The sequence below is a fragment of the Notolabrus celidotus genome, chromosome 14 (genome assembly GCF_009762535.1).
Source record: "Notolabrus celidotus isolate fNotCel1 chromosome 14, fNotCel1.pri, whole genome shotgun sequence".
NCBI classification, from domain to species: domain Eukaryota; kingdom Metazoa; phylum Chordata; class Actinopteri; order Labriformes; family Labridae; genus Notolabrus; species Notolabrus celidotus.
Window position 1 is genome coordinate 16,490,995 of NC_048285.1, and position 27,580 is coordinate 16,518,574.

General features: G+C 38.2%; 1 protein-coding gene across 1 annotated transcript; it reads left to right on the forward strand.

The window, feature by feature from the left end:
• The first annotated feature begins 341 nt into the window (after positions 1 to 341).
• On the forward strand, positions 342 to 27,504 carry mipepa (mitochondrial intermediate peptidase a). The gene is made up of 19 exons (XM_034701649.1): positions 342 to 766; positions 925 to 1,098; positions 3,399 to 3,487; positions 3,653 to 3,739; positions 3,835 to 3,898; positions 4,012 to 4,194; positions 5,012 to 5,168; positions 6,129 to 6,177; positions 6,649 to 6,709; positions 7,643 to 7,695; positions 10,037 to 10,190; positions 10,372 to 10,449; positions 12,298 to 12,505; positions 12,775 to 12,884; positions 13,101 to 13,175; positions 13,837 to 13,953; positions 15,034 to 15,155; positions 16,562 to 16,635; positions 27,220 to 27,504. Exons 1-19 carry the CDS (start codon positions 620 to 622, stop codon positions 27,318 to 27,320), a joined length of 2,103 nt encoding a protein of 700 aa, XP_034557540.1. The 5' UTR covers positions 342 to 619; the 3' UTR covers positions 27,321 to 27,504.
• The last annotated feature ends 76 nt before the right edge of the window (positions 27,505 to 27,580 follow it).

The following is a 27,580-nucleotide window of genomic DNA, read 5'->3' on the forward strand; positions in this document are numbered from 1 at the left end:
ATTCCCCTGTCCCGTGTTGTAAGCTGTTGTAACAAAATAATTTCCACCAACGGGGGACAAATAAAGTATATCTTATCTTATAATAAATGTAGTTATCCAACGCCTTCAATAAAGGTTTCTTCAACAACAACAAAAAATGTTTGTAAATGTTTCCAGTTGGCGGTCGCACTTTCGAGCATTTCATTTTCACTACATTTGATTATTGTTCTAACTATCAATAAAAATCATGTATAAGTATTCTCAATTCTAGAAATTGGTTGCCCTTTTATTTCCTATGGAGATTACAGTCACCAATACATATTTATATATTTTTTAATGTTCTTTGTTTTCACGAAAGTGCCATCTTTACCTTCACAAGCATTGATAGAACACCGGTGAGCTAACGCACGAGCACAGTATACTTCATTGACAGGTACTCAGCCTCGCGCATGGTGGACAAAACGAGAATATGTGCATAGTAGATTTATTTACAATCATATTGTAGATGTACTTTTCAACACTAGGCTATCGTTGAAGCTAACATCAGCATGTTCTCTGTCACCCTCTATCGTCACAGCACGCGTCAATAAGGTTAGATATCAACAGGACAGATTTAGTAGTACAGGTTTAGATTCACAAAATGTTCGCGTTTAAGAAGTTGCCTAACTGTGTGAGGCACAGGAGCATGTGGGCTCATGTTCGAAACACTGTAACAACATGGGCACCAGTTGGAGCTGCTTTCAGTGCCAAAACACAGACGAGGTTGAACTTTCAGGAGAAAAACGGGGTTTGTACAGCATTTTTGTTACACTGCAGCATTGCAACATTAAATCATGCAGCCTTACCATCATATTTAATGCGTTCATGGTAAATAATGTGTGTGTGTGTGTGTGTGTGTGTGTGTGTGTGTGTGTGTGTGTGTGTGTGTGACACCTCTTGTTCCAGGGTTTGTTTGGAGTGCCAGAGCTCAGCTGTCCTGCTGGCTTCCAGGTGGCAACCCAAACAGCTCTCAAAAACACAGAGCGTCTGTTGGAGAATGCTTGTTCTTGTGCTCCAGGTGTGAAGACAGTCGAGTATTTTGACCAGCTGTCAGATGGTTTGTGTAAAGTGGCTGATCTGGTGAGTTAAAAGTGAAAAATCTATACAACTTTTACATTTTTGTGGAAAACATATAGTAAAGTTTGCTATGTATCAAATTATCCTTAGCTAGAAGGTAGCTATTATTCGAGGGCAGCATTAGTGATTTATTTATTTATTTCACATATAAAAGTACAAAACAAACATTGCATGTTCAATAACTCAAGCCAATATATAACAAATAAAATTCAATAATAAAATTAACCACTAACATGTTATGTGCAGGAGGAGCCAAAAAAACCCTAACAGGCTTGTAGAGTGGCCCTCCATAGAAAATAATCATCACACAAACGAAGTTTCAATGCAGAAACAGAATCTATATACAAAAAAAAAGATTAATAAGAGGGATAAATATTTAAAACAATGATGAAAAGAAAAGAAGGGAAAGTTAAAAAAACAAACAAAACACAAAAGAACAGAATATTTATATATAAGTTAGGAAAGTGGGGAGATAATGTGTTTGTAAATATGCATTAAAATTGAATCATGTTGCTTTACTTAACTCACCTAATAGAAATGTTATGGTTTGTTTCTTGAATGAGTTGAAATTTGTGTTACTTGTTATATGACGAGGTAAACTGTTCCAAAAGTGAGGGCCTCTGTATCTGATGGAAAACTGAGAAAATGTTGTCCGAAAGAAAGCTGGATGGAGTTTATTTACAGACCTTGTTTGGTATAGATGGATCTGAGAGTTAAACTGAAATAAATCCTGAAAGCTTACTGGGAGTAAGTTGTGAATGTATTGAAAGACAAAAATATTAGTTTGTAGACGATCAAAGATGGGGAGGATTTGTAATGATTGAAAAATAGGAGTAGAACTACTGAATCGATTGGAAAATGTGATTATTTTAATAAAATGTTTCTGCAGAGACCAAATACCATTAAGGTTACTTTTAAAGGTGCTAGGCCAAACAATGTTGCAGTAAGATATATAAGGATAAATCATAGTGTAATACAAATTAAGAAGGATTTTCCTTGGCAACAACTGTCTGATTCTTCTGATGATTCCAATATTCCTTGCAATTTTACTGGTAATATGATCTATGTGAATTTTCCAGGTGAGATTTTCATCAATGAGAACTCCCAGAAATTTTGTAACTTTAACTCTCTCTAATAAATTATTGGCGATATGTATACCAGGAAAATTATTATTAACTTGAAGGTTTCTGGGTGTAAACATCATGTATACACTTTTGTTGATATTAAGTGATAACCTGTTTGCTTTAAACCAGGTGTTAACTTTATCTAATTCGTTGTTCATTTCAGATACCAGTTTGTGTCCTTTACCAGATAGAAAAATATTAGACTCATCAGTGATCAACTGGAATAGAATGAAATTTGATATAAGATATCTTTATTTATTTATACAGTCTAATACACAAATAATAGTATTGCATTAGAAACAACTTAATATCATTTCACACATGGATGCATTTTAGTGTTTTTTTTTTTTTTTTATGTTTTTATTTATTTATTTTATTTAGATTTTTCAAAAATGCAAGTACACAGAGACATAAGACAAAACAATAACAGACATAGGAAAGGAAAGATTCAATATAATAGCAGACACCACAACACTGGGGGAGGGGTACATGATAATTTATAACCAATTCATGATGGGTGAGTTCAGGTACACAACGAAACATCTAGGAGGCTGAATAGCCGTTGTAAGAGCAGCAGGTAGACGACAATACGGAAGAGTCTCCTTGCAGAGGACCACGAACACAGATAAATACAGTACAAAGCTCTTAACCCAGACCTCTCATGATAATGTCCCAGAGCCTACTCAGACCTCAGTCAAAGTCTTTTAAGAGACCAGCAGCTCTCTCCATATTTAGCAGGTCAAGGTAATCCTCCAGCCAAGAGTCCTTCATGAAGCATGCTGGCTTTCGCTCCTTACAGTGAAGAAGAATCAGTCTTTTAACCGAAAGGCACCCAAGGGCCCACAGGCGTGTGACAGCAGGGCTAGTTTTAGTCTGGGACTTATAGCCCAAAATGCAAACAGAAGGGGAGAACAGTATGCATTTTAGTGTTCATTTACTGTGCTATTGACAACACATCAAACAAAACCAAACAGCTTTATAATCCAGAACAACTAGAGTTTTGTTTGGCCAATAAAAACTTTCTGTTGCTTTTCTAACAACACTGACTGAGATGTTATCAACACAACTGTTGCCAGGTAGGCTAGGGATGTTATATAATTAGTTAGAATTACATTTATTTCACTTTTATTACAATTTAAAACAATTGTAAGTGAACTGTTATGTCTCTTCTTACAACAGGCAGATTTTGTAAAAGTAGCACACCCAGATGCAGCATTTCGAGAGGCTGCAGAGAAGACCTGCATAGAGATTGGAACGGTTGTGGAGAGGTAGGATGCACATTTACAAATGTCTTTGAAAAAAGTATTTCAAATTGAACTCAAGAGCAAAAAGATTATTGTTACACCAGGCTAACGCTAGTCATCAAAATACCATTTCTGCATGCTCTGTTGAGACACTTGTTGACTATCAAATTTACTGATTGTATGCTTCAGGCTAAACACTAATGTAGAGCTATGCAAGAGCCTAAAGAGAATGCTTGACAACCCTGACATAGTGGCTCAGATGGACCCTGATTCCAGGTAATTTGCTATCCTCTTATTTTCAAGTTGACTCTGAAGTAGACATTGAGATTGCTTGGGATATAGGATTCATTTCTTTATTTCTTCCCCCCCAGACGAGTTGCAGAGTTGTTCATGTTTGACTTTGAAATCAGTGGAATTCATCTGAATGATAAACTGGTGAGATGATCATCATCGGAAACATGAATGTGAACAGAAGATGTATTCAGAAATATAATAATGAAGTATCTTAAAATATATTTGAATACACCTCTTACTTTTTCCCTCTGCAGAGGAAAGAGGCAGTTTCCCTTCACGTGAAGCTGTTGGATCTGAGCAATGAATTTCTTGTTGGTGCTCACCTTCCAAATAGAATAGCAAGGTCTGTGATCCCTGAGCATCTACATCTGCACTTTGCAAGTGAAGGAAGCTTTGTCCAAGTTGCAGGATTGCATGCAGACGCCCCTGATGATTTGGTATGTATTTCAATCAGTAATTGGAGCATTTCTCACGATTGCTCAGCAGGTGGCGCCTTTACCCCAGAATGGATCGTAGTACTTACCTGAAGGGCATGTTCAACACTATAGTATCATATTCAGTCCTGATATATGGCATCGGATTCCCTTTCAGATGCTTTCAGAGGGATGCAGGGATTAGCCAGTGTCAGTATTGGTTGCACATTGGAATGTCATGCTTATTTAATCATGGAAGCTTCACTAAACTGAGTGTTTCTTTAGCCACTTTCATGTGTAGTGGGGACACTTGGGCTTTCAGTGCAAAGTAAACAGATGCAAAACAGCACCAAAGCAGTATGAAGCCTATGAAAGAGGAAATAGTTCTCTCAAGTGCTTTGGTCAGTTACCATTTAACGTTGCTTCTTCCCGTCTGTATAGCCAGACATTGTATTTTAGTAATTTACCTGGTGTAAAATACTAAGATGACATCAGTATCTCTAACACTTCCAGTACATGGCTGTGATTTAAAAGTCATTTTATACTTTAGCAATTTTTGGGAAGATAATAAAGTCGTAATAATTGTGATTACTGTGAAACTGTGATTATTATTCAGACTGTAATAGAACCATCAAAATAATCTAATTGTTGTGTCCTTACTTTGATAAGAATCATTTGAATATACCTGCAACAAGAACCTGATACTGCAGTTAGAGGGTGAATTAATGATTATTTTCCATTATACATGTACAATGTATTTTTCATTGTGTATTTGTTGATATAGTTATCCAAATATAGTGTTGTATTGTAAATTCTGCTCTGTCCTCACTTTCACTTACAGGTGCGAGAACTTGCCTACCGGATTTTCCTTTATCCAAATGCAGATCTCATGGAGTGTCTGGAAGAACTCCTGAAATGTAGATACAAACTGGCCAAACTAGTGGGCTACGAGACATATGGGCACAGAGCCCTAAAGGGAACAATGGCCAAAACACCAGGTTAATATTAATGCTCTATGCTTAGTGTCAACACAGCTAGTTGTAGTCTATGTTGTGACAATAATTGCTTTACATTAAGAGGTAGTAGTTTAAAAATACAGGTTCTCCTTCGAGAGGTTGATTTATATTAAGCAGTTATCTTTAACGGCGACAACAGCTACTACTACTATTTGCCTCATCACTATCATCACTCTCTCTCTCTTTTATTCTCCTCTATCCCTCTTTCCAACCCCAATTCGGTCGAGGCAGATGGCTCTCTAACATTAGTCTGGTTCTGCTCGTGGTTTCTGCCTGTTAAAAGGAAGTTTTTCCTTAGCTTGAGCAGTTCTCTATAATGGCTGCAACAGCTACTACTACTATCTGTCTCGTCACTATCATCGCTCTCTCTCTCTCTTTTTTATTCTCCTCCATCCTTCTTTCCAACCCCAACTCAATCAAGGCAGATTTCTGACATGAGTCTGGTTCTGTTCGAAGTCTCTGCCTGTTGAAAGGAAGTTATTCCTTGCCGCTGTAACTAGCTAAATACTGCAAGGTGCAATGCTCAACTTAGATATAATCAAGTCCTGTCAGTAAGAGGGGACTAGATCGTATCCTGTCTTGATGTTGGGTCTTTGTTAATAATTTAAGAGTATGGTCTGCTGTTTGTAAAATCCTCTTGAGATAATGTTTGTTGTGATTTGGCACTTTACAAATAAAGATTGCTTGTTTGATATTATGTCATTCAAGTTTCAGATATATAGATAGGATAGATAGATCAAAATCAAGTACAGTCAAGTACAAAATCAATCGAGTACCATCTAGACCTGCTATGTTTGTAAAAGCGTCTTGAGATAACGTTTGTTGTGATTTGGCTCTATTCAATTATAGATTGATTGATTGATGATTGATTTAAGCTTCACTTTTGGCAAATAGTCTCAGATAGTTTAACATGCTTCAACTAAATTTGATTGCCCTTCACAGAGACGGTGATGAGTTTCCTTCAACTGTTAACAGACAAGCTGTCAGAGAGGTACTGTCTACTTAAAATAAAAATCTAAACAAATATATCATAACAAAATTTCTTGAAAGACGATACAAAATTAAAAGCTGGTAGGTCTTGGCTTGTGGCCTGAAGAGTCCACATATCTTTAAATGTGTGACCTGCATGCTTTCCTGTATAATTATTGGTGGTGATGGTTTGCTTAGTTCTTGCCACATTTGTACAACTAATTTACACTTGGAAGGCTAAGGGCTCCTTACTATTTCTGTATGCAAGTGATTCTTCTAAAAGTCCAAAGTAATGCATGTCAGATTAACTTTAGACTCTAAATCACCCACAACTGTGAAAGTGAGCCTATCCAGGGTGTTCTCCTGTTTACAGCCTAGTGCATGCTAAATAGACTCTTGATCCTTAATAGAGAGAGGTGGTTAAACCCTGGAATACATGTTTCAATTCTATTTATTCATAACCTGTTCTTGTGTTTCCCTTCAAATCTTACAGAACAACTAAAGACTTTGAGATGATGGGAAACATGAAGAAGAAACTCAACCCTCGTAATTCTGTGAGTGATTTATTTCTTTTGTCAACAGCACTTTTTATGACTAGGACAAATATTACTGTAGACTGAGTGATCAAAGGACTTACCCATCATGATTTTACCCATTGGTTTGGCAACGGTGTCAGTCACTTTCTCAACTAAGACTTGATACAACAGTGTTAGGGGCTGTCAAACTATCTAATCTTCAAGTAAATCAGGGCTTTGATCGCTCACAAAATTTCTCCTTTACAGTGAGTTGTAACATGGTTGTCCAGCCTCCCACTTAATTTAAAAGCAAGCAAAAATGTTCATGAGGAACAAAGTATTTCTATAGAAAGGCAACCTTAAACTTGTTAATTGTCCTGTAATGGACAGGGGCAGAGCCTCAATCAATCAAGCTTTATTTGTGTAGTGCCAAGTCACAACAAACGTTATCTCAAGATGATTTTACAAACCTAGCAGGTCTAGACCATACTCTATGTTAAATTATTAACAAAGATCCAACATCAAGACAGAATAAGATCCAGTCCCCTCTTACAGACAGGACTCAGTCTGATCTCATCTTAATCCACCATAAGCATTGCACCTCGCAGTATTTAGCTAGTTTCAGCGCCAAGGAAAAATTCCTTTTAACAGGCAGAAACCTCGAGCAGAACCAGACTCATGTTAGACAGCCATCTGCCTCAACCGAGTTGGGGTAGGAAAGAGGGATAGAGAAGAATAAGAGAGAGAGAGAGAGATTATAGTGATGATAGCCTGAGGGTGATTGGCTCTTTTTTAGAGCTATCCTCAACTGGCCTCTGAAAGAACTGCAGTTTCAGCAGTAGTTTCATTTATTCAGCCTTGGAGGTTTGCACATAAATATTACATAACTCCATACTCATTCAGAATTATTAAATGCTTGTACTTTTAATATGTTAAATTTTATTATATGTGATATCATATATTATTTTATAGGAGCTCATGCCATGGGATCATCCGTACCTCAGTGGTGTCTTGCGTGCTGAAAGGTGAGTTGGTTACTGTGCTCTAAAACCTCATTTCCTAGCGTAGGATTGTGTGAGATAGTTATCTTGATAGTATGTCAACTTGCAAACTTACCCATAGCTTTTTTGATTTGTTTTGGGTTTGCAATGTTTTGGGGATTTTCGTGTTTTACTGTGAATCCTCCAAGGTACACCATGAAGCAAGATTTTTTGAGGTAACTATACAGGTGGTCCACTTCACCCAGTTCACCAAACTGCCCTGAAACATGTCATGTTCAGGAAATCTTGTAAAAAAAAACCCTGCCGACTGACCATTCAGACGTTTGATCACAGGCTATATATTAAAATAGACTTCTTATAAGTGTTTTTGCTTGAATCCATGAAATGTAGAACTAATTCTGCTGTCTGGCTGCATTATAGGTCATCAACCTCACCTTTGTAATGTTAATAGAGGGAAAAGAGGCCAAACTATAAAATGAAAATCAATCAATCAATCTTTATTTGTATAGCGCCACACCACAACAAACTTTATCCCAAGAAGCTTTTAAAAACAGCGCTGGTCTAGACAATACTGTATGTTAAATTATTAACAAAGATCCAACATCAAGACAGGATAAGATCCAATCCTCTCTTACTGACAGGACTTGATCTGATCTCATCTTAATCCACCATGAGCATTAGTACTAGTTACAGCAGCAAGGAAAAACTTCCTTTTAACAGGCAGAAACCTTGAGCAGAACCAGACTCATGTAAGACAGCCATCTGCCTCGACCCAAGATACATGTTAAATATTTTTAACAAACATAATTTTCTCAAACATAGTTTCTGTCATTTTATTTAGTTAATATCATGCTGATTTATATCTAAGTGCTCCTTTTTCTGACCAGTTTAATTTTAATTGATTTTTTAAAAAGGCGGATGTGACATCATGATTGACAGCTCTGTTGACAAATGCAGCATTCTGCATGGAATTAGCAGAGTAGAGGTGGAATGGATTGAGAAAAAGTAGCTAAAACTACCAAAATATTATATATATATATCTGTATATAAATACTGAATTTCCCTTCGAGATTAATAAAGTACATTCTATTCTATTCTATTCTATTCTAAAAGAGTCATTGACATTTTCATTGCCATAAGTGTCTGCTTCAAATCAACACCATAATTTGTTCTCTCCTTCAAAAAATGTCAATCATTAGTTTCCAAAATGTGCATTTATTATACCTAATTGTAATTTCCCAGTAATGTCATACAAAACTACATAATGAACTAAACAAAGGGTAACTGTATAAAGCTACAGCTTTACAAATTCTGCAGGACTACATTACTACAGAAACTAAATAATTGATGAAGTCAACACATTTGTAAATGTATCTTAATGAATGCATTTAGCAATGATCTGAAAGAGTTACACATGAAGAAAATAATGACACGAAAAAAGGACAGAGGACTAGAATGTCATCTAAAAAATGGTGCAGAGTGGAAAAATTTGGTGCGAAAAAAATGATCAGAATGAAGGATTCAGATTCAGAATCAGAAAACAGACTACAGAATACTTTATTAGTCCCAGAAGGGCAATCCAGTTTTACAGTCAACTCATCCATAGTACAAAATATACAGTAAAGGAAATAAATAACACATTGTGACATCGACAACAACCACAACCAGTGACCATACAGCAGAGCGGGATGCAGAGTGATTCTCGGCTTTATGGCAGAAGGAATAAAAAAATTTGCATAACGGTTTGTTTTCCGCACAGGCACATAATCCCACCGACCTGAGGGCATGATTGCAAATTCACTGCCATGTATGTGATCAGGTCGGGTTATAATTCTGTTTGCTTTCTGGACCACCCGCATTGTCCAAAGGGAGCAGAAGTCCTTAGGCTGGACACCAGTGATTTTGAAGCACAATCTGATGATGCTATTCAGACACTTGTTGTCTTTCACAGAAAGACAAGAGATGTTTGGTGCAGAAATGTTATAGGAAGACCTCCAGATCCTCCTGATGGTGCAAACTATTCAAACTATTTGACTATTTAATTGCACTAACCAACAGGGTTTGTAAATCTAAACAAAGACATAGCTTGAATAAAGTGAATTTGTTGGGACATTAATTGGAACATTTGTACATTTTTGAGGTAACATTTAATGTATTTATGTATTTCTTTCAGCCCTCCCCTCACAGTATCCCACAACCACATACAGTATACTGTCATTCTGTGGGGAAACGCTGTAAAGCCTTAATTTTGACTTAGATGGAGATTGAATAACTTGCTCCCTAGTACAAATCTATGTTTTTATTACCTGTCATTCAAAATGGCCTCCTTCTTTATTGTCCATTGTTTGTGTTTTGCTCATGGCAGGTACAACATAGAGCCAAGTCTTTACAGTCCCTATTTGTCTTTGGGTGCCTGTATGGAGGGTTTGAACAACCTCTTCTCTCAGCTGTATGGTGTATCCCTCATGTCTGAACAACCCGCTGCTGGAGAGGTCTGGAGTGAGGATGTCCGCAAGCTGGTAAATCTTACTAATAATACTAAAAAAATATATATGAGTCATGATTTGATGTTTGTGTTTGTTAAAGGTTGTTTGTTATTAGCTATTTGCAAAACTTCATACTTCAAAGATGAACGGTTTTAAATACTGTGTGTTATTGTGTCTTTCATTGTGTGTTTTATGTCTATGTGTGCATCCCCAGGCTGTTGTACATGAGACTGAGGGATTATTGGGATACATCTACTGTGACTTTTTCCACCGCCAAGATAAACCTCATCAGGTGAACACAAACACTCATTACTTTAGTTTTGATGGATCATGTTCATGCCTTTCCTATTAACAATGTAAACTCTCTCATTTAAAGAGTACTGGTCCTAGTTCACCAACCATTCTTAAGACGAAGTTTGTTCCTAAAACCCAATCCAGCTGTTTTCAGGAAGATTCTGTCATTCACCAAAGTTGCATCAAAATCCAAGAACACTCAAGAGCGCTGACATGCCACTGCAAAATTAGATATTGTACATCCCTTAATTTAGCATCTTGGCATAATTAAAATACATTTTCAAATATATTATCTAAAATCAGTCAACTTTGATTTAAATAATGCTATGTTTGGTCCAAACTGCAGAATGTTAAATTATAAATTCTCACTTGGTTGAGAAGTTTTCAAAATATCAGAATCAGATCAGAACAAGCTATATTAACCATTTACGCCCATAAATGGAATTTGACTACAATTAGCTTTGCTTTCTGTGTAGGCCTACAGGCGTAAAACATTGAATATGTAACACATATAATGTGTAATATTTCAAATATGGACAAGCTTACGTAAGACAATAACACAAGCAAAAATGTATATATTAATATATGTTGAAAAGAAAACATTTATTCAATAACCTACATTTACAAATGGGAATTAAATGACTGATCTATGACACGTTCATTCTCGTTTTACAGCAGCAGCATTTATAATAAATGCACAACCTATATCATAGTATATATCTGTTTGTGGTGGTTATGTTATATCTACTTCTGGTTATACTAAATGTAGTAATTAGCCAGTTGTGCTTTATTTCCAGCAGCACTACCTCAATTTCCAAACATTCATGCATTCACCCATCTTTCGATTTCTTTTGAAACCAATGACAGTATGTAGATTGGACAACATGCCTTCACTTCCGTGCATTGTGAGATGCAAAGCCAAAAGAATGCCTTGATTGGCACTGACATAATGTGCTAGTGCAGCCAAGGAATGTGCAGAACAACCTGGCTGGGTAGAGCCGCTGGACTGATGTCACACCCTTTTTGTTAACCAAAGCAAGAACTTAACTTCTGTTACAATAAAGACTGGAGATCTTTTATGTCGGTACTGTTAACAGCAGAACAGATTGATGATGTTGATTTGGAGCTGACACGTTATTTGATGTATCTTAATGTTGTAGTCCAACCAGTGTTCCATCTGCTAGCATTAGGGAGGATTAGGGGGTTTTTGCTAGTAGAGTGAGCTTATTGTGTCCATTTTAATATTCAGTCTATTGTTCAAACCTGTGTGATTTCTAAGTGTGCAGACGGCCCTGCAGTCTCATGCCCCTATATTGGGGCGGCTGTGGCTCAGTGGGTAGAGTTGGTTGTCCATCAATCGGAAGGTCGGTGGTTTGATCCTAGCTCCTAGCTCCTGCAGTCACATGCCGAAGTGTCGTTGGGAAAGACACTAAATGCAGCAGTTCAGCAGTGTGAGAATGTGTACGAGTGAAACGAGCTAATACTGGTGGTCAAACTCAACTCAACTCAACTCATCTTTATTTATATAGCACCTTTCATACATACAAGCATGCAGCCCAAAGTGCTTCACAAAAGAACAGAGAGACAGAGAATGACAGAAATGGTAAAATAATAAAAGACAATCATAGATAAAATATTAAAAATTAAAAATAAAATCAATACAGCAACATTTAAAAATAAGTATGAGTAAAAATCAAAATTAGAGAACAGTTAAAGTTAAAAAGATCAGATAAATACAAGAAATAAAATAGATACATAAATAAATAAAAGATTCTGCAAAGAGAAATGTGCGCTGTCTTAACTCATCTGTCCACCTATGGTCCGACCTCCTCCCTTTTTCTCCCAGGACTGTCACTTCACCATTCGTGGTGGCCGCTGGTGCCAGGAAACGGGTCAGTACCAGCTTCCAGTTGTGGTGCTAATGCTCAGTCTTCCCCACCCAACCAAGAGAGCTCCCACCCTGCTCACCCCAGGCATGATGGAGAACCTTTTCCATGAGATGGGACACGCCATGCATTCCATGTTGGGACGCACTCACTACCAACATGTGACAGGTACATTCATCTCTCATTGACATCAAGAAACAACCAAAAGTTGCTCCTTGGTAGAGTAAGAATTGTATCATTCAGTAGCTGTTACTTCTCAAGTATATCAGTGTATCAGTATATTGGCATTTTGAATCAACTATTAAACCTACCGTCATGAATCACAGAATCATCTTTGACATGATATCACTAAGCTAATCCTAAGAATGAGCTTTGCGCACCTTTCTTTATATCACTATTTCTGTTTGGATATCTAAGCTCTTATATCTCTCATCTAGGAACCAGATGTTCGACTGACTTTGCTGAAGTCCCCTCCATCCTCATGGAGTATTTTGCCACAGACTCTAGAGTCATCGGCCAATTTGCACGCCATTATGAAACTGGACAGGTAGGCCTAAACCCTTAAAAATCAGTCCATTGTGAAGTCTTTTCCCTGAAAATCATTTCTAAGTGATTGTAGAACGACAGTTTTTTTGCAATGATAGATGACAGCACATAACAGCAACAATTACAACATTGCAAAGAATGAACTTTAATAACAAGTGTGAGATTAAAAAAAATTGTTTAACTGACCAAATTATATTGTCTGTCTGCTTCTGCTCAGCCGTTGCCAGAGAGTATGGTGGCTCGCTTGTGTGAGTCTAAGAAGGTTTGCGGAGCAGCTGACACCCAACTGCAGGTAACATGATGAACCCCACACACATAACCTACATTTATATCCGAGCATTTTACAAGAACTCACAGCTGTAGCCTCAGTTGAGGTAGATGGCTGTCTAACAGGAGTCTGGTTCTGCTTCAGGTTTCTGCCTGTTAAAAGGACGTTTTTCTGTCACTGTCACTGTAACTAGCTAAATACTGCGAGGTGCAATGCTCATGGTGGATTAAGATGAGATAAGATCGAGTCCTGTCAGTAAGAGGGGACTTGATCTTACCCTGTCTTGATGTTGGGTCTTTGTATTATAATTCAACATAGAATATGGTCTAGACCTGATATGTCTGTAAAAGCGTCTCAAGATAACGTTTGTTGTGATTTGGGGTTATACAAATAAAGATTGATTAATTGTATTTTCAGATATTTGGCTTTCAACAAATAGTAGCACTGAGTGATTGAAGAGGCTACACAGCCTCCTTTATGAGTTGGTGCTCGTGAAGCCAATACTAATTTTGTTTGGTGAAAGTTAAACAATGCAGCAGATAGCATGCTTTGCTGTGTTATTAATTTAATCCAAGTCCTTGTGCTTTAAATGTGTTACTATTTTCCTGTTCTTTTGATGTAAAGTTTGTATTTACAAGACTGATTCAGATGAAGCATTTATACATTTTTCATCTTGCCTGGGCAGATATTCTATGCTGTCTTAGACCAGATCTACCACAGCACACCTCAGAACTGCTCCACCACAGACATCCTAAAGGAAATGCAGGAGAAATTCTACGGCTTGCCTTATACACCCAATACAGTAAGTCCCTCACTCTCTGTGTATCATTTAATGTGTTGTGTTTTATTTAAAAACATTTATTGGTCTCATCCCTAAAATAGTCTTAACTTTAGATGAACTACAGAAAGTTCTATGTTTCATTCTCTTGGCAGATCACAAGACAGAAACTAAATGATTTTTGAATGAGAAGTTCTTTGGCCTTTCCATTGCCTTGCACTTTCCAGTTCCTTTCCTTTTTCTTTCTGGTTTTCTATGCTTAACCCAGGCACAGCTTTGTTAAAGCAATTCAAGTCTTTTATGAAGCACTGCAATAATGACAACAGCGGGACACTTTGAATGTGCTTTCCCTGGGGGAAATATCTGAAAGAACCTTAAAAGTAAAAATCCTCTTCCCCTCATTTTTACAGCTGTTGCCGTAAGTCAGCCAGAAATGGCTTTCATGAAGCATTTACTTCTGGACTATAATTATAAAGGAGACATCAGGAAAAGAGATTGTAGAACTGCTGTGTATTCCCAAAACTTAAGTATCCCATTAAATGGAGCCCTCCCACTCTTCAGCTACTACTTCAAAGACTGTGGTTTATCTTGTATAGTTTTCCACTGAATGACTCATTCCTCTCAAGTCCTCTAACCACACCAGAATTTTCAGCTACCAGCATGTTAATTTTGTCCACACAAACTAAGAAAGGCTGCTGTGCTTACTTTGTTTTAATTGGATAAGCACAGGATCATGGTGAGGGAAAGCAGATTTGTTAAGATATTTTATTGCAGTGTCTCCAACGCATCTATGACACATCCTGTCATGGATGTGTAATAATAATAATAATTAATAATAATAACAAACACACACTGACTACTAATTTTGCAATTTGCTGTGTCCCTAAGCTTTACATAACCTGTTTCACTGCTCTCATCAATATGATTATACTCACACAAGGCAGCTTAGCTGTTTTAATGACGTGCTCCAAATGTGTGGTACAAGAGCTGCTTAGAACTAAATGGAAGATAGAAAAAAAAACGTTAAGGGCTAGCATTGTGCATCATAAAATTGTGGCTTTTTTGTTTGTTTTTTTGTTTGTTTGTTTGTTTGTTTTTCTGAAGGCATGGCAGCTGAGATTCAGCCACCTGATTGGCTATGGGGCCAAGTACTACTCTTACCTTATGTCCCGTGCTGTGGCGTCAATGGTGTGGAAACAGTGCTTCATTCAGGATCCTTTAAACAGGTGAGTCAACTGTTTGACAAAAAAAACCTTTCAAATTAAGAAAGCAGAAATTGTCAGCTGATGTTAATTCTAACCTTTAAATCAGTCTTTTCATTGCTGTTTTTTTTTTCATTTAGATCCTTCAAAACTTACCAACTTTACCAAACAGCAGAGCGATTTTTTTCAAATTGCATTTTTGCAATAAACTAGTTTTTCTTAACCTACTTTGGCAGATATCAAAATATTTTCATTGTTATTTAATTTGGATACATAATACAGAGGGTAAAATATAAAAATGGATTAGTTTTTTGTGCACAGCATGAGCACAACTTTCAATCTGCAGACATACACAATGAATATCAGTATATAATTTGTTATCAGCTTACTATCTTTTTTTTCTCCACAGATATGTTTATTAACATTTTGTTAAGTGCAAACAACACAAAACCAGGACAGCACACAGACAGTGACAAACAACAACAACAACAACAACAACAATAATAACAATAACAATAGTGGTGCATATTGTATTAACATTTAAATGATATAGAAAAGTGTATACAAATCAATATGTATAAAGTAAATAAATAATTAATTTAATAGATAAATACAAAAATTAAATTAAATTCAAAATAAAAACAATTCAAAATAAATAAATTGTTATTGGTCAGTCTGCTGCCATCAACATCACTTTGAATATTGCCAAAAAGGTAACCATCTAATCAGGGATCTCAGAGAGGTCCAGCTCCTGCAGATACTTAAAGAATGATTCCCACATCCTGTGAAATTCCCTCAGGGAGCCTCTCACTAAGTGTCTGATTCTCTCCAACTTCACAAAGTGAAGAATGTCCTTTAACCACACTATATGGGAAGGAGTTGTGGGGGATTTCCATCGAAGCAATATTAAGCGTCTGGCTAAAAGAGTGACGAAGGCCATGAAGGTGGTTTCTCGAGAAGAGAGTGGTGCTGTGGGTGGAGTTACACCAAACAGTGCTATCATAGCATTTGGTTCAACTGATTTTCTGGTTACTTTCGATAGTAAATTAAAAATATGAAAACTCTTACTAACTTGGCAGATGCCAGATGTAATTCTTAGTCAACCACAAGCATTCATATTGGCAGATCCCCCTGTACTCAAAAGCTTTAATAATAGTAGATATCCCTGTACCTCTGTACCTCCAAGAGTTAAATACAGTGTTTTAAAAAATTAAAAAAGCCACTGCAATTTTCTCTTTCCTTTTCATTGTTCTTTACTTTCTGTCTGTATATGTCCAACCTGCAGTTTTGAGATATCTGTTTCCTGTTACCTGACTGAACACGCAACTTAGGAGGCTCAGCAGAGTATGTGGAGCTTGCAGGGGAGACTACTGTCTTAATCTCTTACCCCTGTCTCTCTTGTCTCTCCATGGCACTTTTTCCTCTGTCAGGGATATGGGTGAACGTTACCGACGGGAGATGCTGGCACATGGAGGAGCAAAGGAACCAATGCTGATGGTGGAAGGTAAGGCAAATTCAGGCCTTAATACTTTTGCTGCATTTCTAGGGCTCTCACTTTTGACTTCACAGCCGCCAGGCAGCAGTCTTCCTACCTTATAAAGGACTTCCACCACTGCTGGATGTTACTGCTTTGTTCATTGCATAGTTTCACAGATTTGGGATTTCCAGAGTTCATCCCTGTTTTCTTTCAGTTGATTTACTAAAGCATCATTCTATTGATGTCAAATCCGAAAACAAGATGCATTATTGTCAATTTATGAATTCCAAGGAAAGACCATTAAATGTTGGTTTATCATTATCATTATGTAGTCTAATTTATAAGTTACATTGATTTATATTTCTACTTACATTGTTGTTGTTTGAACCTTTACTATAGGGGATTTAGCTAGCCATCAGACAGAAGCAGTTGTAAGTGCATTGTAGGTTTACCAGTTTCACAATGGTCACTCACACTTTTCTGCTTCAGCACACTCTATACTTTTACTTCCTTGAAGGTGTATATTTATTATGCTAATATTATCTTGCTTATGACATATCTTAGTAAAAAAATGCACACCAAAAATATTCCTTCATTTCAGTCCCATCAACTAGTCCTCTGGGTATCAGTCCCAATTATCCCCCCTTAACCGCACCCATGTTCAAGTCTGACAAAAGCGAGCATTTTAAAGCACAATCTTAATCAAATGTAATAGTATTTTAACTTAAATGTGTTTCAAATGATAAACAAGCAAGAGTGAGCTATCAGTGGAGTGTGTGATTACTTTTAAACCACAGTGAGACTATCTTTGTCATTGCCATCTTTGCTATGCCCAGCGTGTGTGTAATCTGATACCGAGAGAAACTTTTAAGATGTATGGCTGTCATACTTAGCATACTCAGCTTCATAATGCAGAGGATTCACTTGATGTGGCAGATGTGTTTAGCCCCTGGTCAGCATCAAAGCGCTGGGTCCATGCATTCAAATTGACATCAATATGTGTCTGTATGAGCATAGAACTGTAACAGATAGAATGTGCCGATACTAAAATCTATATGCAATAGTGGATCATAGACACATTCTTATCCGTCAGAATCTAATACCATCATTTCCCACACCCCAACGCAGAATAATTCAGGAGATGCCCAGGGGACAAGGAGTGGTGATGTTTACTTTGTAGAACCTTGTGAAGGTGCTCAGTGACACCCACGAGGTCGCAACAAAAAATGGCCTCCTTGGGTTACCTCTCTCAGGGGGGCTTACGCTAGTCGTTGGTAATTCCATTCAAATGGTTGCAGGGCTACCAACAACTAGCTTAAAGTTAAATAGAAAAGTTGCATTTCCTTACAGCAAATGTTTTGAAATGCTGAAGCTGAACGCTGAAATCTGAAAGCTTTGAATAAGTTTATTTCTAGCGACCGTCACATCTATTTCAAACTCAACCATGTGGTTGGTTTTCCTTCATAAAAATGCTTTTCATAACTGAAAGAAAATCAAATTTTTACAGATTTTGAAATGATGTACAGTAAGGCAGTGATTTTCAACCACTGTGCCGTGGCACACTAGTTCGCCTTGACAGATTGTCAAGTGTGCCGTGGAGTGCATCTGTGCCTGCAGTGTAGTGGCTGGCTGAGTAATTAAATACTTGTCCATATACTGACCTGCGCTACCCACCCACTAGGTGGCAATAAAGCACACTAATGACCTTGTTAATTTAAGACAATAGAATTAATGAAGCTCGCGTGAGGTGTATGTGACATAGCGATGGATAAATATTCAAAAAGGAAAAATGAAAACTCCAAACTGGGTCCTGGACAAAATTCTAACCTGGATGAAGAGTGTAATATGGGTGGTTGAAAAGGCAACTTATATGAGAAAAACTACTTCTGTGTCTGCGAGAGCTCTCAAAGCTAGCTACTTAGTAGCTGAACTCGTAGCCAAATCAAAAAAGTCACACATTGTGGCAGAGACATTAATACTACCTGCAAAAGCCATTGTAAATAAGATGTGTCGCCCTGATGCAGTTAAAGAAGTAGCCGAAGTCCCTCTCTCAGATACATTGATTCATATATTGAGAGACTAAATGTGTCATTTTGTAAAACTTTTGGTTGGTATGAAATGTGCCTTGGCTCAAAAATGGTTGAAAAACACTGCAGTAAGGCAATGGTAAGCTTCTTCCCTTTGATAAGCTTCTTTCCCTCTGTACCTGCACTTCTACAACACGTTCTCACTTAAAACACCACCAAAATTCACCATTTCCCGAACACACATTTATTCACTGATTACAGAGGCTGCTACATAGACTTTGAAACTGTTCATCGGTACTAAAAAACATTTGCACACATCATGCACTGCAAGCCTCCTGATTAAGAAACAACCCAGTCTACCACAGCCTCCCCATGTTGGCATGCTGTTGTGAGCATTCAGATAATAGCATGGTTGTAGGCTCTCTTCTTCAGCTACTTGTTTAGACTACATCCTCCTTTTGCTCAGTTCCCTTCATTATCCATTCGCTTTCTCTTTCCCTGCATCACACAGCCATAGTGGCATGTCTACCACAGCTGAATAGAAGATGAGAAGAGGCAGACGGGGAGAGGGAGGGAGTAGAAATATCAGGTGACTTTTTAGAGAGTACTGTAAATCTCTCCCTCAGGATCCCCCCCCCCCCCCCCCCCCCTTTCCGGATCAGAGTGTCCTTCTAACTGCTCCAGCCAGCCAGCTGTACTCCTCTGAAATTACAGCCAACAACAGATCATAGCCTTAAAATGATATCTACCATTCTTGTGTCAATATTTGCTTTTATTAAACCCTTTGAAGTGAATGCTACTCTATGTATAGGCCAAGGTCCTGTCTGCAGGGTAGTTGGTATAGTAATATTGATTCTTCTTTCATCTTTCCTAGCCAAAAGTCACTGTATAAGCCTGAAAATTATAAAAAATGACCATTTTAGAAATGATACTAGCAGCATAATTTGATGTTATATCAAATATGGAAAGCCTAGATGTTGTTCCAGTCTTACATTGCAGTCAGTTTTAATCTCAGACCAACCCCTTTCTTTTTGAAACTAGAGTCAAATACATTTAAGTTCTGGAGGAGCGTTAAAACCTTTTGAAGCAAATAAGGATTGTCCTCATACGTTTTAGGCATATGAATGCCCTCATACGTCATATAAGGGCAACTCTCGGAAAGAAGGGGAGTGGAAGACTAGAAAAAAGATAGATTCCAGATCCAATCCATTACACATATTCATGTTTAAACAAAGACCCTTGTTAATGTAGGTGTGTAGAATTTCCTTGCTATTCCCTTTGGTGAGTTGGTTGTTTGAGCACTAGCACATGGAATTTGAGCAGGCCTAGCAAGGCCAGTCAGAGGCTAGCTTTTATCTGAATTGCTCTTAGCTCACTTCTGAATGTTCCTAATGAAGAACCTTTTGAAATTGAAATGTAGCCATTAAACTCAGGGCAGCAGTATCACAACTGTGTCAGCATGCTGGAGAGAAGTGGGGGTAAGAGACAAAGACAAAGAAATAAGGGAATTAAAGGTGATGGAGGGACTAATCTTTGGCTCTTAGAGAACCCAGACTGTCCCCATAGCCTCAGGGGGCTGGGGAAAAAAAATCCGGATCTGCTTGGGCTTGGTAACTTAGTGTCAGGACCTTTTTGCTCTTTCTAATGAATTACAGTTGTTAGCCAAGTCACTAATAAATCCCATGAGCAAGGTAATTCTGTGGACATCCCTAACATCATTGTGGAAATTAAGTTTAGCTAAGTTCTGAACAGAAGAAGGGATTCAGATTTAGTTCAAAGCCAAGATGTAAAGCAGCAATATGAACCATCCTTTGCTCTACTTGAAAACAAGTGGCAACCTCCGGTCTCAAATTATGAGGCCCATGTGGGAGTTTTCTAAATTGTAGTTCATTGAGTGTCCACTTGAGGCTGGCTGCAGAAACACCGGAAACCACATACACACCAATTAAAAAAAGACGATATTTGCAGCATCAATAAACATGTTTACAGCCTGGTTAAAAAACTGGCTTAGGTCTGAAGAGCAAATTTATCTATCGGCACACACTGTACAGAGGGTGAATATTTTTCTAACGTGAGGGTTCAGAAGATATTAAGATTACAAGTTTTGCCCATTTAGGGACATGACTGATTTGATTGACAGGCGGGAACACTGTAGGACACTACTGTTGGCGAGGAGGCTCAAAGCCCGCCTCTTTACCTCACATTAGCTCGACAGAAGTTGGGTTGCGATCAGCATTTCCAATATGGCTCCCACTGACGATTGGCTTCAAAACAGCACTTCAGAAACAGAAGGGTGAAGTCACAGATAACACATCCATTAATTATACAGTCTATGCTTACAAACAGACTTTCATTTTCATTAAAGTAGTTCATCCATACAGCTGGCCTTGTATCATTTAGTATATTACCTATATATTATTTCCTAAAAAGTTCAGTGATTACATCTATGGGCTAACATGCCAATGTGAAGCAGTTTTGATGTTTAATATGTTGATTTAGTCAAAGGGCAACTTGCAGATTACATTTTACAATATTTACACATAACTTTGTTTGTAAAAAGCTGCTGGGAAAGTTGATTGTTTTATGTTTTGCAGGACATAAGGGAGCAAATTTAGAGGCAAAATGAGTCGCTTTCAGGATACTAAAAACGTTCTTTTCCAACAGCCGTTGAAGCCTTTTGGCTAAACTGGGGGGTATTTGGGGATAGTTAGCGAACCGATCCTGGGGAAATGAGCGGATCATTTCTGCTTTTGCCAGTCGAGCACAGCTCAACTGAACCGCGGCCCAATGTTTCCACTGCAGTTGTGAAATAGAAGAATGACAACAAGCTGTCAACTTCACGGGTAGAAGTGGAGCCAGGGACACACGAGCACGATGGCACAAAGAGCAAGGACATAGCTATACAGACAGATTACAGGCAGTACATGATTGGCAAACAAGCTAACAGCTAAGGCCACAAAGAAAGGGATTTGCTTAAACGTTAGAAGACAAACTGAACTTGAATGGAGTAGTATTGTTGAACTTGTGTGGATGTGGCTTAGTGTTTTATTTATGATTGGTCTGATATTTATTTCGTCATACATATCCAAGTTAACCCGGACATATGACTATAAATATAGAAAGTTTTTGTTGATTTGGGTTACCAGAGGCTTTAAATAAATTTTCCTAGACGTTGATTCAATAGGGTCTCCAACCTGCAAGTTGCACTCTAATCTTGCTAGCATGCCACAAACTGCTGATTAAAGTTGAACAGTCCAATCCCAGTACAAGTTCAGGTGAGACTGAAGGCAAAATCATTATTATTTATGTAGGTACAAAGTAATAAAGCAGAGTATCAGTAATTAACCAGATGGTGACAATTAATGAAAAGTCTGCTACTCATAAGGGTTATTACAATTCAGGAAAATATCTTCACCAAATTTCATGGCAATTCATCCCAAGTTTGTTGTAAAATTTCAATAAAAAACACAAAGGCCAATATCATGTGGCTCCGCATGAAAGGTCCCCTGACCAGAATCACAAGGATTCCTCTGGGACCATGTCTTTAAAAAATCTAAAGAAATTCATAAAATTTATATATAGATGTTATATTTTGTTAAGGTCTTGGCTAAAGTTTCATTTGTGAAGGAATTTGCTCAACAAACAGCCTACCTATAGAGTGTTTAACATCACCCTCTTCTTGCTTGCTGTTTTAAGTCTTATTTGTAGAGAGCACTTCTTGAACTTCAAAGGTGTAATTACAGAGGCAGTAAGATGAAGGTTTTGCCCCCAGGTTTGACACAGGCAACTCTTCTCCACACCTTGACATGTTTAGAATGGTTATGAGCAGGGACTGAACCACTTCTGAGGCAGCCAGTAATTTTCTTTTAAACGTGTGATCATAATCTTAGATTGCTCAAAGCTGTGTGGCAGTATGTAGTTTCATACACATAAAAAGATTATACAAAAGAGACAGTGAGGTGGAGGCTAAATGAACTGCATGCTGCATTTTGTTTACATTTCTTACATTTTAGAATGTGGCACACCGCTCCCAATGGGTGTCAGTGGCCTGTAAGAGCCACCAATTAAATCACAACAGAACAGAACACAGACAAACCCACAGGATGAATATCAATTGCACTTAGGCAGCTAGTTTCAACAAAGCCTTCTGAGTGGAAAGGGGGGATTTTTTGACAGTGCTGATAAGTGCACAAGTAGCAGAATAGATGTACAAAAAAATTGCAGATTACATTTACTCTTAGGAAGTTAACAAATAATTAGGTTTTCGAAGAAAAGCTGCCAGAGAATATCAAAACCTATTCTTTGTTCAAATTTCTATCCTAAGATTATTAGGTGCTGTGTCCACTGCTGACGTTTATTGCACTGGCAGCACCTGTTTTCTATTCATACTCAATGTGATTCTGCGCTCAGCGCAAAAACGCCTTCGGCTGATTTTTGTTGCAGCGCTCTCAGTTGAAAAAAGTTCAACTTTTTGAACACCGCCGTGCTCATCTATGTCACTTCTTGATCACTGACCAATCAGACTCAAGAAGGGGCAGCACTTCCGTTATCAATTTTGTCAACAGCAATGGCTGAGGTCTGTACAGAGGAGAAAAGTTATCACACTTGTTTTTTCGAGGTGCAATTTCCGAGTTTAGAGCTGCTGCTAATGCTATGACACGATTCCTATCAATATTTTCTACAGTTTCTTCATAAAATGTCATTGAATAAAAGTATGAAGCATACAGAGCATTTTAAAACAGACCCAACGGTCTCTACTTAGGGAAGCGGAAGTGCCGCAGGAATACTTTCTTACCTAACAAAAGTAAACGCTGTTGAGAAGCGCTCTGAAAGGTCATGAGTGCTCCTAGCGCAAAAAACAGCGACAGTGGACACGGCACGACTACTGTTTTCCTAATCTGTTTATAGGAAGTTTATTTTTTCCTGCTGCGTTCACTTAAAATAATTCAAATCTCTGGGCAATTATACAAAAAAAAAATTTTTTATTGCAGCTTCTTGCGCAATCAGGCGATGGACACTGCAACCACTGTTGTAGTACTGGAGTTCAGGACTGGAATTTGAGTCCGACTTTGGTCCTGTTTTCAGGACTTGTGACTCAGTTTGGACTCAAGCACTGATGACCTGGACTCAGACTCATAGCATTGACTGCATTCTACATTGGAGAGTAGGAGGGGTAGTGGGGGAGTTGAACTTGGACTGCAGTCCCTGCCAGGAAGCACCATGTACAGATTTTTGCTATGGGGACCCAAACCGTGCTTAAACTCAGGTAATAGAGACTCAACTTGGCGTTGACCTGGATACTTCTTTGGTAACTTGTAATCCGATTTGAACACTGGGAATTTGAGACTCTACTCTGACTAAAGGTTTGGTGATTCAACTACAGTACTAACTGTGACTTTCAGTGGGTACATTTGGGGCTCTCAAGTAGCCAACATGTTTAACTTTAAAGCAGTTTATCTAAAAATGTTAACACTTTTTTTGCTAAGTGTCTTTTACCACTTATTGTTTTACCCAACCCTTTCGATCAACTTGGCATACTTCCAGGGTTCTGAGATGACTCTGATGAGAGGATCCCTTGTTTCTTAATGGTTGCATCATTGTCATCATGAAAGGAAATGTTAACTCTCAAATCAGAGATGACTTACTTTGGCAGTACCTGTCCACACCTTACAATGGGCACAGAGTAGAGCCCAGGATTAGTTTGGCTCTGAATTTCCTAGGTGCATTACCAAATATGACAGTATGATTCTGCCTACTTTAATAAACAAAATCATTTGAACACTAGATTTAATTGAAAAAGTGCAAAGAGCATAAAATGTTGAAAATGAAAAGAGTCACCTGAAAAACACATTTCACCAGCAACACGCTTCAAGAAAGTTGGGACAGGAGCATGTTTATCCATTTGTTGCTTCACTTTTCTTTTATTAACATTCATTTGGGAATCAAGGACAACACTTTTTGGAGTTTCGAAAGTGAGATGTCCTATTCTATTCTTGGGGTGGCTGTGGATCAGTGGGTAGAGTCAGTCGTATATAAATCGAAAGGTTGGCGGTTCAATCCCAGCTCCGGCAGTCACATGTGGAAGTTCCCTCCTTGGGCAAGACTTTGAACCCCAAATGGATGATGGTCCCTTACAATATATCAGCCTCTACTATCAGTGAGTGAGTGTGTGTAATAGTGTAAAAGCGCTGTACAAGTGCCATTTACCATTTGCCAGATATCAAATTTCCACAGCTCAACAGTTTAGGGTTTCCTTTGACGTGATTTTTCATTGTATATTGTGCCAAAAGGGACCAGTCGGGACTGCAGCCAGGTCAGTTCAGTACCTGGACTCTTCTACTATGGAGTCATGCTGTGGGAGAAGAGTCTTGCTGAATAAGCAAGGTCTACCCTAAAAAGGCATTGGGCCTCGTTCACCAACATCTTCATAATATTTCTTAAATGTATTCTTAAAGGTGACATATCATGCAAATCGACTTTTTAATGGTTCTCTACCTGAAATATGTTTCCCTGGCATGTCTACAAAGCCCCCGAAAATGAAAAATATTCATTGTGGTCCTGTTCTGATTTCTCCACCTTTCTGTAAATGTGTGTGAAACGAGCCGTTTCAGTTTTCAGTGTTTTTCATACGTCATAACGTCATCCAGTCTGTAACGGAAGTCAGAGCTCGGAGCTTGTTCAGCCCATAGACTGTATAAAATACAACTCAACCCCTCCTCTGTTTTTCATTACCTGCACACGTGTGCTAACAAGGAGCTTAGGAGGGAGGCATGCTAGTTGTAGGCTGTCTTAATAAACACAAAGGTTGGTTTTACTCCCCACGTCTGCAGATTTGAAGATCTAGTGGAAGTAAAACGCAAACAGGCTTATTTGTTTTTTGAAAGTATGAAGTTGTTCCAGTAGTTGATATAAAAACAGATACATTCCAGAGGGCTGGTATCAGAAACACTGCACTGTAGTCCCTGAAGATTTATGTAAATATGTTATCTTTCAGTGCATGTTCTCAGGAGACTGATTTGATCTTAACTTGCTAAGCTGGTCTCAGTGTCCTCTGTATTGGGGCTATCAAAAATGTTTGGAAAGCACTGCTTTCATGTGGCTGCCTTAGTCACGGGATCTTGTGGTTGTGGGACTACTGTATATTGGTATCATCTTGTAGCCAAGGGGCAGGGTGCAACCAGCATAAGAGGAGATGATAATCCCTTCTCTTGCACTTTCATGCAAGGCAGTTCACTGCAGGCTGGGCCAAACTTGCAATCTAGAAGTATCTGCTAGTTTCAGGATTTCAGCAACATAGCCGTGTGTGTGTGTGTGTGTGTGTGTGTGTGTGTGTGTGTGTGTGTGTGTGTGTGTGTGTGTGTGTGTGTGTGTGTGTGTGTGCGTGTGCGCGTGTGCGTGTGCGTGTATGCGTCTTGCTGTGCGTCCATGCATTCAGGATTTCTGTGTGATACTCCTTGTGTCCCCTTTCACGGATGCCTGTGCAGACATGCTTGTGTCAGAGTATGTGTGTATTTGAGCGGCCAAGTGTGCGCTTTAGAGGTGACCAATGCTGGAAAGAGGGGGAGGGAGAACGGGCCTATTTACTTTGGCAGCTACACAAGGGGAAATTAACTAACTTCAAAGCAAGCGTTCAACTGAATTGTAAAGCAAGCAAAGAGACCTCCACGCAGGAGCTGGCAGACAGGGATACACAGGGAGCCATTACCGGGCTTGCTTGCCGGCTGCACAGTCTTATTTGGTCTACAACAATGGTCAAAGTCTGTATTAATGAATGTGTGTGAGTGTGTCAGAATTGTATAGTATACTGCATAGTTATCAATCAATCAATCAATCAAATCAATCAATCACAGACATGTTATCTCAAGACACTTTTACAAACATATCAAGTCTAGAACATACTCCATGTTCAATTATTAACAAAGACCCAACATCAAGCCAGGATACGATCCAGTCCCCTCTTACTGACAGGACTCGATCTTATGTCATCTTAATCCACCATGAGCATTGCACCTCGCAGTATTTAGCTAGTTACAGCAGCAAGGAAAAACGTCCTTTTAACAGGCAGAAACCTCGAGCAGAGCCAGACTCATGTTAGACAGCCATCTGCCTTGACCAAAGTTATTTTAATTGCTGAAGTAGAAAATGTTGAGAAATGAACGAGTTAAATGCATTGCAGGAGATTCTCTGGAGCAGCAGCCTGTATGCAATAAAAAAAATATTAGCTTAATTCAGGATTTAAATAGCTCTTGCTTTAAATAATTTATTAAAAATATATACCCTTTTTGGAATTGTTTTTCTGTACAGCCCCGTTCTGTTTTGAAAGATCTGCACTATCCGTCTCATAATTATCATATCTCTGATTGATCTGATTGATTGATTGGATTTGAATTGATTGATTGGATTTGAATTGATTGATTGGATTTGATTTGATTTGATTGATTGATTGATTGATTGATTGATTGATTGATTGATTGATTGGTTGATTGGTTGGTTGGTTGGTTGGTTGGTTGGTTGGTTGGTTGGTTGGTTGAAATGGGAGTTGTAAAATTGTTTTTGTGATTTTGCTTTGTTTTTCTTGTGACAGGGATGCTGCAGAAGCAGCCCACCATTGAGGACTTTGTGGATGCCCTGGTGTCTGAACTCCAACCGAATTTTGAGACATACATCATGGACTCTGAAACATGAACAATGCCTCTAGCAACATGTGAATGGACTTGAACCTTCAGGAGTCAAAGAGAAGTGTAACTGTAAATGGTTTGGCTATTGGAAAAACATTTTCATTTATTACTGGTTTCCTTTAATTGTCACTTTGACTTTTTTGGTTCATATTACTTTATTTAGCTTTTAATAAAATGCAATAATATAATGACATAAGAATAAAAGACGTATAAGAATAAAAACCTTAAGAACTCCTTATTATCTGTATAAATAGAATGTAAGAAATA